Here is a 12425-nt window from a genome sequence, read left to right as displayed (position 1 = left end):
ACTAAATATGTTAAATAAAACATAATTTTTTATGCATTTAATCTCACTTTATTGACCTATGTACTTGCTTCTGACCTTCGATGATTCAGTTAAATAAGCAAAAATTAGATAGATAGAAAGATTTGCTTGTTTGCTTTCCTCTACTGTACACATTTCCTTCAGCCGGAGGATTATTATTTCACTTTTGGTGTGAAAGGGTCTTTACATTTGCCCAAAAATATAACTTTTGTGTTATAAAAAAATAAACCCAGCCCAGGTGGGGAGAAAAGTAACGCAAAAGTAACGTAACGCATTACTTTTCTAAAAAAGTAACTAAGTAACGCAATTAGTTACTTTTTAAGGGAGTAACGCAATATTGTAATGAATTACTTTTAAAAGTAACTTTCCCCAACACTGCATGTATCACATAACTTCAGTTGCATAAAATTCATGTTAGCAAAAGCTCTTCAGTGTAGCTGTGCATATAGCTTTGCATGATGACATATATGGGCAAATGTGTGGAATTATGCTAAACTTTTACATGAATATAATGTAAACCTAAGCACTTTAAATTCACAAAGCACATCAAACTGGTTCTGTGTTAAAGTTCCAGCTTATTAGAGTGTTTACACAGAAATGTGTTGATGCTGAAATTAGCCAAGTACTTAATAAGTGATGATTATATAACGTTTCAGATCACAGTCCAGCCCAACACATGGTAGCCGGGCAAAAACAGCTTTACTTTCATTAAGTCAGCAGCCAACACTGATAAAATATGCAAAATCAGAGCCAAGTTGCAAAACTGTGTCCCAATTCAGTCCCAACATCTTCCAAAAGACCAAAAGGAAAATTTGCACAAATGCTACCACAGTCATATTGTCACGAACATTCTGTTATTTTGTTCTTAGTTTAATTTTCATAGAATTTCAGTTTGTTATTTTCAGTCATATGTGCTCCTTTGTTTATTTTCCCGCCACTTATTAGTTACTATGGAGATTCATTAATCATCACAGTTGTTTGTCATTATTTCCCTCATTTGCTTTGTATTGAAGTTGCAGTCTTCACAGTGTTCATTTTCCCGGTCACGTTTCCATATAGTGGTTGGTTTCTTTTGCTCATCTAGTTTGTATTGCCGTCTGAGTGGATTATTAAAGATGTTATACCTGATCTTCACTGTGTGTTCATGCAACTGCTGGTGACACACATACTATATTGTACATGTTTGAAATTCTTTGAGCCATGACTTTTCAAGTTGAGCATGATGTCAATAAAAGAATCATGTTGAAAAAAATGGGTACTGGTAAAATTATTCGTATATTTAATCATTTGTATTGTGTACTGGAAAAAAAATAGCTACAAATATTACTAAAATGCTATTTAGCCAATTTAAGAGGTGACAAACTACATTTGCCATCAGTGTCTGTGGCAGCATGTGAATGTTACACACACAGTTGTACATACCTAAATTTCATCCTTTGCTCAAACTTTTTTGTTTTAGCAAAAAAGAAAATGAAATTAATACATATAAAAAGCTTTTTTCCAAACCAAAATGAAATGAATCGTAATTATAATTCCCAAACTCATAAGTATAGCAGTTCATTTAAACGGACTATTATTAGCAAAGACACTCATTAATACGGACAACACCCAGCTGAGCCTAATCTATCTGATTTGAATCTTTCTCGCATGCTCTTTCTGTCTGTCTCTTTCAGTCAATCCGCTCCACCTTTGACCTACCACGGCACGAAGCAGAACATCTATGTTAATAGATGCTCTTGTACGGTTAAAGAGCTCCAGCGATTACCACTACAGGAGGGCATTCTGGAGAGAAAAGATCACTTTCTGCTTGTCTTGGCCGTGGCAGGAGGTACGGGAAAGAGAAAGCGGTATTACTCAAGACTTTAGCACTGATAAATGAGTTCACCCATCAGCCCAGAAACAGTCATTTCCCCTTTATTGCACTCCCCATGTGGTTGTCACTGCCATCCCCGGGCCGCGCCCCGACTCGGACAGAAAGGCCTTGTTGTCGAACCCAGAGCAAAAAAAACGGATCCTGTGTTGGTTTTCTGGCACGATGCGGTTCATTTAGGACTTGTTTACTTGTGTAAAATGATCATTAACTAGGTTTATAAAGAATTTAATTGTTTATTTTCTCCATTTAGGAAATTAACAAAACAGAAATAAAGTAATGAGTGTGTGAGCATGACCTACTGACCTTGACTTCCTCAGCAGGGCACCACATGCACTATTGACCAAATGAGAGGAGATGAGAAATCCTGATGGGAGAGGAGGTCTGACCTTGAAAGCACACACACACACACACGCTTCAGGCGGTGAGGTTATCTGAGGTCACGCTCTATTGTGTGTGTGAGGAGCTCACTCCCTCTCTAATCTGATCTGGGACAGGTTAACCTCAGAGAAAATGCAGTCCCGCGATGAATCTCAGAAGAGCTGGCTGCGTGACTCTTGTTCAGATGTCAAGTCATGGGATATGAGATATAACTGTGCCTAGAGTGTGTATGTGCGTATTTAAGTGTGATTATGAGGCTGTGACAGAGATATAGGGTCAGATTGTTTCATCTATATTACATCACAGATATTGAACTTGTGTTTAACCCCTTAAATGTTTTTTGTATCCTGAGGGATACAGACACTTGAAAGCATGGGGGAGGAACAGTGAGTGAGTGAGAACAATTTCTGAGAAAAATAATACATTTGGAATAAGAACTGTGGTATCAACCCTCCATCTTTATCTAAATATTAAATGATAAGACATATTCAGCTATTTATTTTTTATAAAAAGCAATATTTTGAGGGGAAACTTGAATTTGGTCCAATTGGATATATTATTAATGACATTATACTGTATTAAAATATAAAATAGAGAATTATAGACATTAAAGTATCTTTTTATATATGCCATTGACAATGATTATATTTTTGTTTCTTAGTACATCAATGATTATTTGAAGGGATCGTTCACCAAAAAAACAATTATGTCATCTAATCACCACATATGCCACATCTGCATATGCTTTTTCATACCAAATAGCTTCAGAACACTTGGAATATAGTGCATTATTACAGGATCTTATAGACCCCATTTATGACACTTTTCTTTCTTTTTTTGGAACTTGACCATAAACTGGCATTGTATGGAAAAAGCAGCCTGGATATTCTGATAAATCTCCTTTTGTTATCACCTGAAGAAAAAAAAAAATACATAGTTTGACTTTGAGCAACATGAAGAGAAGAAGTCAGAATAAAAAAAATTGTGTGAACTATCTCTTTTTGTAATACAATATCCAAATATGTAAAATCACTTGCACAGTGTGATATATTTCCTGCAGTTGTGTACTTACAATATCCCAAAAGTTCCCAAAGATGTTTAATTTCAGAGAAATTCCTTTTTAAAATAATGGCTCGTCCCTGGTCATTGTCACCTGTCAATGGTGTAATATCCGCGTTATCCCTGGTTTCCGCTTGTACTGCCATAGTAACCATGGCGACAGACGTGGACAACTGCATTACGTCTAGCGGCACGCTCACGCTGTTGTTGTTTCGTTCAAACATTATGGACCATGGCACGCAGACTTTGGGACAACAGGAGAACTAAAATGAGAATCAATATCAGCATGAAGTTTTCGAGATGCCGAGAGCTCCACGTCCACGACTAACTTTGAGAGCATCACGAGTCACGACTTGACAGGGACGCCGCTCTTGCATGTACTTTATTAGACAGGTGAGCAAATGTACATAAAACGAATCAATGTTATATAGCTCAACATGATGAAATGTTAGAATATGATCTGTATGTTATTCTAATGTTGATCTAGCTTACTTCTAGTCTCATATAGCAAACAAACTAACACATAGAATAACATTATAACTTTCAACACACTCAAATGCTGTTTAGTGTGATAGTGCAGACCAAGTGAAACAGCGCTGCGTTACCTCACAAGTTTCATTCGTCTAATAAACTGACCTGTGTGAGTATTAATTCAGCACTTGCGGGTAGTTCGGTAGAATGAAATGTTCTTATTCCTTTATATCCGCGGGACTCGCGTGTGGCGCTGATATCTGTCTCTCATTAGAAATCGCGGCCTGCTTCATACCACAGTCATGTTAAAAACATCAATGTATTCACTCATCCATAAACATTATTAGATCCATCGGCGTGACGACAAGTTCCATAATTCCGCTTATGCGTCATCAACCTACGCCTCTGTTATTGTAACAGGTTAGCGACCCCTAGCGGTGAAAAAAAATTACATATTGTAGCTTTAAATAATAAAGTCATTGTCTTTTCTCCATTGCACAGTTAAGTAGAAATAAAAAACAGTTTATTTCAACACCATGATCATTTTAAATAATGTCATATGCCATAAACAAATGACCTAGGCCTACTATAAGACAAATTGCAAAAATACAAAAATAATGTATTTTACTCAGTGAAATTTAAATGCTTGGTTAAGACTGTAATCTCAAAAGAGAATTCTATGTAAATAATGCTAAAGCATGCACAATCTCATGTACAAATAATATAAATATTTACATACATTCAACATGAATGCATTTTTATTCTTGGTTAAAATTAAAGCGCAATGAACTGGTGCCATGTTTTTAAAAACATTAGTCCAGACAATTGTAGACAACAATCCAGGTGTAGAGCATCGTTTATAGGTTTATAGCTATATGATTTTAGTATACAATACATTGCCCCATTGATTCTGACATAGCATTACTATTAAAGCGAGACACTACAGGTAAATAGTATAACATTTTTAACTAATAAATAACACTGTATTTCCCCAGGTGATTAATTAAAGTACATGAAGACAATTGTTTTGTATTACAAGATTTCCACAAAAAAAAATGTATATGGAAATTATGTATTGTCTAATTAATTGTGCAATAATTGTAATAATTATAATTTGGATAAAGCCAGGTTCAAAGTGAATTTACATATTAAAATTAAATGTTGTACATAGAGGTTTTTAGATATCTCTTATCACTCCATAAATCAGAAAATACAGTCAATAGCCAGAATTTTTTTTAAATAAAATATATAAATCATGATAATGCTATATAAACAAACCCCTCTGTAAAAGCCTTCTGAATATAGATAGGGATACAATTGGAAAGTTTGGTTTAGGTAAGTACTAATAAAGGTGAGATTTTTGGCTCACTGCATAAAAAAACGTATCTTTTTATATTTACTTTCTACTAGACTGAAAGAAGACAAGTTATGGAAGAAAAATAGCCCAAAATATAAAAATTGACCAGTGCCTGAAAAAAAGTTGCCTGTAGTGTCTTGCCTTAAAGATCAGCCAAGATGACTGGTCACATTGGTATTTTGTTATTTCTAAATGGTAAAGAATCAGTGGGTAATATTTGAGGCATCAGTTACAATGAAAATATGATTAATGTTTAATGGTAAGATTGAAGTTTCTTGGGGACTTTTTGCTTTGCATAAACAGACTGGTCGGGAGATAGATAATTTCTGCATTTGTATTTGGTTTTGAGATTGTTTGAGTTCATTTAATCCACATCCAGTGGCTCCCAGGGCACTGTGACCCTTCTAACCTCACACTCGAATCCACGCATCATTGGCGCCCCTAGTGGTGGCGTCGGTTCCTGCTCTTGCGGAGCTCTTGGACATGCTTCCATTTGCCCTTCTGTTTTTGCTTCTTCTCTTTGTGCCAGACTGTTTCACAGTACTCGTCTAGAGAGTGTGCAGGGCCGCTCAACATGCGCAAATAGTCCTTATAGCGCTGGCGGGGTTCGGCCACGGAAGGGTTTTCGGATGACTCCCGTATAGGAGGTTGGTGTCCGTTGAGCTGTCCGGGGTCCAGGACGTGCAGAGAGAGGTGGAGGAGGTTACGGGTGAAGCTGTGCTCCTGGGAGGTGCAGAAGTAGGAACCTGCATCGCTACGTTGGAGCCAACGAATCAGCAAACCTCTCTCGGTTATCAGCACACGCTCGTCTGGTTTGATCTGCAACAAACACAATTATTAAGACTCGTTCATAAAAGACAACTATATCAATATACGTTCTTGAAAACACACACCAAATGAATCACAGCCAAACAGTGAATTTATGTGTCACTTGCTGGGTTTATTCTCATAAATCATTCTGCCCACAGGAACCCACAACAAGACTCCCTCAAGGTCAGAGATCAGTCTTTAACCTCTGCGCTCCACTTCCTGCTGACCTCACATTATACCATCTGATTGGTCATTAGAGTCTTATTAGACAAGCTGACCACATGTTAATGCTAACGAGAGAGGAAATCAGAAGAAAAAGAGGGGTGGAGAAGGTCTTGAGAAATTACAGGGTCTACTTTCATGTTTGCGTGATCTATTGCACTGATCTATATGCAAGGTGTCCATCTTTCTGGTCACCGGCTCTAACATACAAAGTGCTCTGTATTCAGTGTATTTAAATAGGACTCAATGAACTGATTAAAAAAAGTATAATAAAAAATGATCAATTGTTCAAACCATGTCTTTACCCAAATATAATAAACATAATAACAATTTATATTTATATTTTAGAGCTGTCTGGACAGATTTGATAGGAATATGCATACAAATGTAATTTGCCCATGCATGTCACATCATATTCTTATACAGAGAAAAGTAGCTGAGGCTGTGAGTTGCATAAATGTTAGAAGTTATTTTTAAAAAAATGGATAACCATTTTTTTTTAAAATAGCCAGAATACCCATTGTAAAAATAAAATAATACGATGTCCTGTATCCATGTGTATTTTGTGCCTTGAACCAAATTCATCCGCGCAGATACGTTTAAAAAAAAAAAAAAACGCAGATTTTAGTTGTATTGGTCGTATAAATTTGGATGTACAAATTTGATGCTGTCATTCAAAATAAGACCTTGATATGTCAGATGAATTTTCATAGATGCCGTTTTAGTCGAGTAACTAATATAACATAAATTATTCCAAATAACAATTTATTCACAAATCAATCATCTCCGCCAGCTTTAGTCATGCTAATATTTCTTTTTGGCCCTTGCACTCAATTTTCCTTCTCCAATATCAGTTTCTTCATCCATTCGCCTACCTTCCTTCCGTTCCTATCTGCCTATTCTTTCTCTCCCTTTCATTTTTTTCCTGTTATCTGTGTTTTTGAGGCTGCTGATTTCTCCTGCTGTAGTTGTGGACTAAATCAATACAGCTGTGCAGTACGGAGAGGAGGGAAAGAAAGCTTCAAAGCATACCGAATCCCTGTAAAACACACACAAACTGCTTACCGCTGCATTGACTTATGCTAATCTATCTGCCATCTAAACGATGCTTTGAGGAAATGCAATAGTCATGATTGCGCTAAACAACTCTTTATATTTGGAATTTGAATTTGGAGTATGACTATAAATCGTACCCTGCAGAAACGTGTCAGGAATTAGAGGAAATAGGGCGGTTTTGCAATGTCTACAGCACCCGTGACAGCAGGAACTAAAACATAAAGGCCAAGGGCACGAGTGTCAAGATGAAACGTGCGTGTGTCATGGAGATGTTCTGGTGTGTGAGTTTGCTGGAAGTGAATGTGTGTCTGTGTTTCGTATCTCAGCAGTATATCACACCGTATAACTCCTGCTGAAGGTTTTACTGGGGGGGGCAGGAGGAAACTGGTCTCTGATCACAGAAGCAGGTTTAAGCACAGCAACGGTCTAAGAGCCGGGTCAAAGACATTAAAACTGCGATACAAGGACTTTGTCTCTCTGTGGCCCCTCCACACACCACTGGGTCTGGTTGTGGGTTTAGAGAAAGAAAGAGGGAGGGTCTGGAACCTTCAACACAGGATCTTTCTCACATCTCAAATATGAGCTGGCCTGCCGGTGACCCACTATCCTCTGGGAAATTATATTTAGTTGTAAAAAGAGGGTAGTGATCAGCATGGAAAAAGCGTGGAGGGATGAAGAGGAAAAAAGAGAAAGAGAGGGAGTGAGAACAGTTCTGTTTAGGGCTAATAAGTGCTGGGAATCGATAACAGGTACTTATTCCGATTTTTTAAATAATACAGGATTTTTTGTTACATTTGGTTCTAGAATGCCTGGATTATTACACCTACATGTATGTAACATCATAATAAAATATGCTGCATACTTCACGATTAGACTATAAAGTGTTTATGTTGTCATGAAGATTGTCATGCATGCTTATTTTTTCACGTCAGCCCTGCACAAGAATCAACAATCAAAATGTGTGAAAGCAACTCTATGCCACTTATGCATTTTCAAAATGTATTTATTTAAATTCCTTAGAATCAGCATACTGTTAATCTTTTCATTGTTAAAATAATTAAATGTAATTCATTAAAAAGTATGAACATGGTTAAAATGTGGCCAGCTGTGGAACAAGCAATTCAAAATTTATGAGATTGGTTCATATATTATAAATTGGACTTATTGATGGTAAATAATAACCTAGTTATTGTAAAACACATTTGTTTTAGTACATAAATCTCTTTCTTTCTTGTTTGTTTGTTTTATTTATGTATGACTGATATGAATATGCATCACATATTCAAGTTTATTAGTTTGTTTATGTTAAAGCTAATGCAAATGGATGGAAATTGAATACACAATTGAAATACATATTTTAAATCCTATATATAGGCCTACATTATTTTTTTATATTATTGTATATAATAATATGGCTTTAGACAAAATCATTTCAAGGTGTAAGTTTTTAAGACAGCTTGTTTTCACAGAATTGTGAAGGAACCAAAATCAGAATTGGAACCAGAATCAATAAATTCTTATTAATTCCCATCCCATAGTTGTTGTGTTCTCAGCTATGTGGGATATGAAGCATCCATTCTGTTATTGCAACCAGATATTGTTTTACTCTGATTCGATAAACATTCACACAAACACGCAAGCACTGTTTTCTCTTCTATCATTCATTGTTGTCTTTTACGAGGTGAAGTGTGGGGTGATATTTTAAGATTACGCCACACGTGAGATTGTGTGTTGCAGGTGTTTTGGGCAGCTGGGCGGTAGGGAGTCGTTTTGTGCTGTGGGAAAGACGGGAGAAAGAAAGGAGGAAAAGAAAAGCAGGAAGGGAAACAAAAATAAAACAAATGCATCACAGCAAGACTAATGTTTACTTGAGACGTGGGACTGCAGGATTTTTCCAAAAGCAGGAAACTGCATGTTTCTACTAGAATTGCGACTATCCTGTGACATTTGTGCTGTGATTTGACCTTCTGCTGTCATGCCTCTCCAAATGTGTCTTCAACTCTCTTTCTCTCTCACACACATTCCTGTTGGGATTAACTGTTGTGGAGATGGATCAATAGAAGGATATGCTGATCTACCACTCCAGAGTCAGTTCTTGGCCCCCGTCTATTCATCACAGCTAATAAAGACGCGGGACACACACGGCACAAGGTTAAAATGACCTCTGTATCTGCACTATGACCTTTCATCCACAACACACATAGGTCCATTACAACACTCTTTACACGCTCCACAAAACAGTGACTCAAATAAACAAATGGAGTATCTTTATCTTAGATAGCATATGTACACTCCATCAGAGAGTTTAAAAGATATCTGAAAGATGAGTGTATTTATATGTGTTTCTAAAGTAAAAAAGGGAAACATGACACCCAACAGACACCAGTGAAGATGAGATTAAATATGTAGGTGTTAAACAAGGAGAGGAATCCTCCAGTGAAGGTCACTTCTTGACAGTTCTGCTGTGTTCTGTATCTCCATGTTTGTGTTCCCTTAGTTTTCTGAGCCCCAGGCCATTTTCACGATTACCAACAGAACTGTTTGAGTTCTCGGTCTCTCTGTTACAACACATTGTTTAGTAATATGATCTTCAGACTTATGCAACATCTACTTTTTCTAAGCATCAGGGGGTTGAGAGTTACTGTAAATCTGTTTCTGGAGTGTGTCCAATCATAAAAAGCCTGTGATCTCCAAAGACATTTTTATGAAAGAGAAAATATGGAATACACCCAGGCTATACATTACATTAATACTGAATTATGTTTAAAACACTGCACTACCACATTTTATGCTACTATTTATTTTGCTGAATCATATTTGATTGCAGTTTATGTAAACAAGCAATTCACTGTCAAAATAAATCATTCAACATTTCATTTGCACGACCCTATATGCACTGCTTTCGTTTATAGAAAAATATTTAGTTAAATGCTGCTGTTTGTAATGAAAATATTTTATATAAATTATTTGTTTTCTTATTGTACATTAGTTTCAATTTAATGTTTTCACTCTTATTTAGATGTTTTTGTCAGACATATTGTATGTCCTAATTGCAGAATTAAATGACATCATTTGTTTAATATGTATGCAGATAGTCATCTTAAATTGATTCAATGTAGTTAGATACTTTTTTAAAGATGGTTTTAATTTTGTAGTGTTGCTAACTACTTAAAGGTCCCATGACATGAAATTTTCACTTTATGAGGGTTTTTAACATTAGTATGAGTTCCCCTAGCCGGTATATGGTCCCCCAGTGGCTAGAAATGTCAATCGGTGTAAACCGAGTTTTGGCTATCTTTCTCTGCCTTTGAGAAAATTAAATGTCAGACGGCTGATCTTGAATCTTCCCCATATGACGTCATACAGGGGAAAGGTTACTTCCCCTTTCTCTGCTTTGCTCGCCCATGAGAAAATGAGCTACGCGAACGCGATATTGGTTTTTCCTCGAGAGACATCATGGCTTGCAAACGTGCGAAGCATGGCAGTTGCTCAGTGTTTGGATGTACAAATGAACACAAACGTATTTTTTAGATCCTTCATCCGAGCCTCTGAAGAAACAATGGGTTCATTTTATTTTCTCTGGAAATGCGCCGACACAACTTCCCAAAGTTTTGTATGGTCCAAACATTTCACAGACGACTGTTTCCTAAACTTGGGCCAATACAGAGCTGGCCTCGATGAACGTCTGAAAATAAATCGATCGAGCTACCAAGCAACACTTTCTGATGTGTAATTGTTCAAGTTCAGACAGATAATCTTTCTCTCAAAATCGCTCAATACTGTTTATGCATCAGTAAGTCAAGCCAGTGACTAAAATGTCAACTTCATATCGTTTCTTTTAGTAGGATGAAAATAATCTTATTTAAATTGTGAATAAATTATATACAGAAAGCGATCAAAGAACAATCTTTCCACACAGCGCGAGTTTATCTGGACACTTGCCAAACTCGTTATGAAATCAATGATGCACGTTACACTGCACAACGAAGCTCTTACTGTGTTTACATCATCGTGTTTGCATTGGTGAAGCATCAGAGAGTGCAGAAACTGCGTTGCAATGATAAGATCTTCATTCTCGCGATCAACAGATTGTCATCTGCTTGCTCAATACACATCACGGCAACATTTTATGTGATGGGAATAGATCGAAATACTTAAAAAACTTCTCACGATTTGTTAATCTCGATAGCTGTAATAGTAAAACCGTATAATAGCTGTAGTAAAAGTATTCGAGAGAGTTTCACATGTAATACGTAGCTATTTCATATGCAAGCATGTCAGCCAATCACAGCAGTGGCCGGTTACACTGAAGTCTCACACAGACACGCCCCTTCAAACAGACAGAGCGTTCAAATCGGAGGCTAAAATCAGGCTATGAAAAATGCCTTTTATTTCTAAATTATGACTATTTTTTATCTAAAAAGTATACTAACATTATAAGGACAACCCATGAAACATTATAAAATAATAAAATAACCCCATGTCATGGGACCTTTAACAACTGTCATTCTACATACAACTAGGAAAGGGGGTAAATCAAACACACACACACGAGTGGCAGATGTTGGTGATACCTCTTGACGGTGGTCCGTTCCTGGCTTCAGTACGAACCAGCGGATTAAGGCCTGCTGGGATTTAGAAACGCACTCAAGAAAAGAGGAGTTACTCTCCACTCCGTACAACACCTTTTCCTCAACATTCCTCCCAAACACTGTCAGAGAGAGAGAGAGAGAGAGAGAGAGCAATCAGCATATCAAAAATACAGTAAAGGTATTTTTTGGGTTAGCATTGTCCATTAGTTGAGCCCCATAGGACAATGCAGCATCGTAAAACAAAACATAGCTTTTAGTGCTTTTATGCTCTATATGCACACACACACACACACACACACACACACACACACACACACACACACACACACACACACACGTTGGGTTTCCATAGACAATGTTTTATGGGGACTTTCCATAGACAAAATTATAATTCTTATACAGTACATATTGTATATTCTATTTAAAAACCCTATATCTACCCAAAAGCATAAACAGAACAATATCGTATGCTGGTGTGAACGCTGATATAGTTATCTTTATATTGATCATTCTTGGTGTGAACGAGCCTTTAGTATGATTTATAAGCTGTTTTCCTCATGGGGACAAAAAAAAATGGCCCTACAAGGTC

At 36.8% G+C, this 12425-nt stretch overlaps 1 protein-coding gene across 1 annotated transcript in view; it reads right to left on the bottom strand.

Moving 5' to 3' along the window:
* Positions 1–3692: 3692 nt before the first annotated feature.
* The window catches only part of sema3d (sema domain, immunoglobulin domain (Ig), short basic domain, secreted, (semaphorin) 3D), a 50466-nt gene continuing 41733 nt past the window's right edge, over positions 3693–12425 (bottom strand). The window contains exons 17-18 of the mRNA XM_079620006.1: positions 11819–11955; positions 3693–5975 (exon numbers count right to left, since the gene is read on the bottom strand). Of these exons, the coding sequence (XP_079476132.1) occupies positions 5598–5975; positions 11819–11955 (515 nt within the window). The 3' untranslated portion in view covers positions 3693–5597. The remainder of the gene's footprint in view (positions 5976–11818; positions 11956–12425) is intronic.

Source organism: Phoxinus phoxinus (assembly GCF_949152265.1).
Source record: "Phoxinus phoxinus genome assembly, chromosome: 8".
Taxonomy (NCBI): Eukaryota; Metazoa; Chordata; class Actinopteri; order Cypriniformes; family Leuciscidae; genus Phoxinus; species Phoxinus phoxinus.
This window is presented reverse-complemented; position numbering and strand designations above follow the sequence as displayed.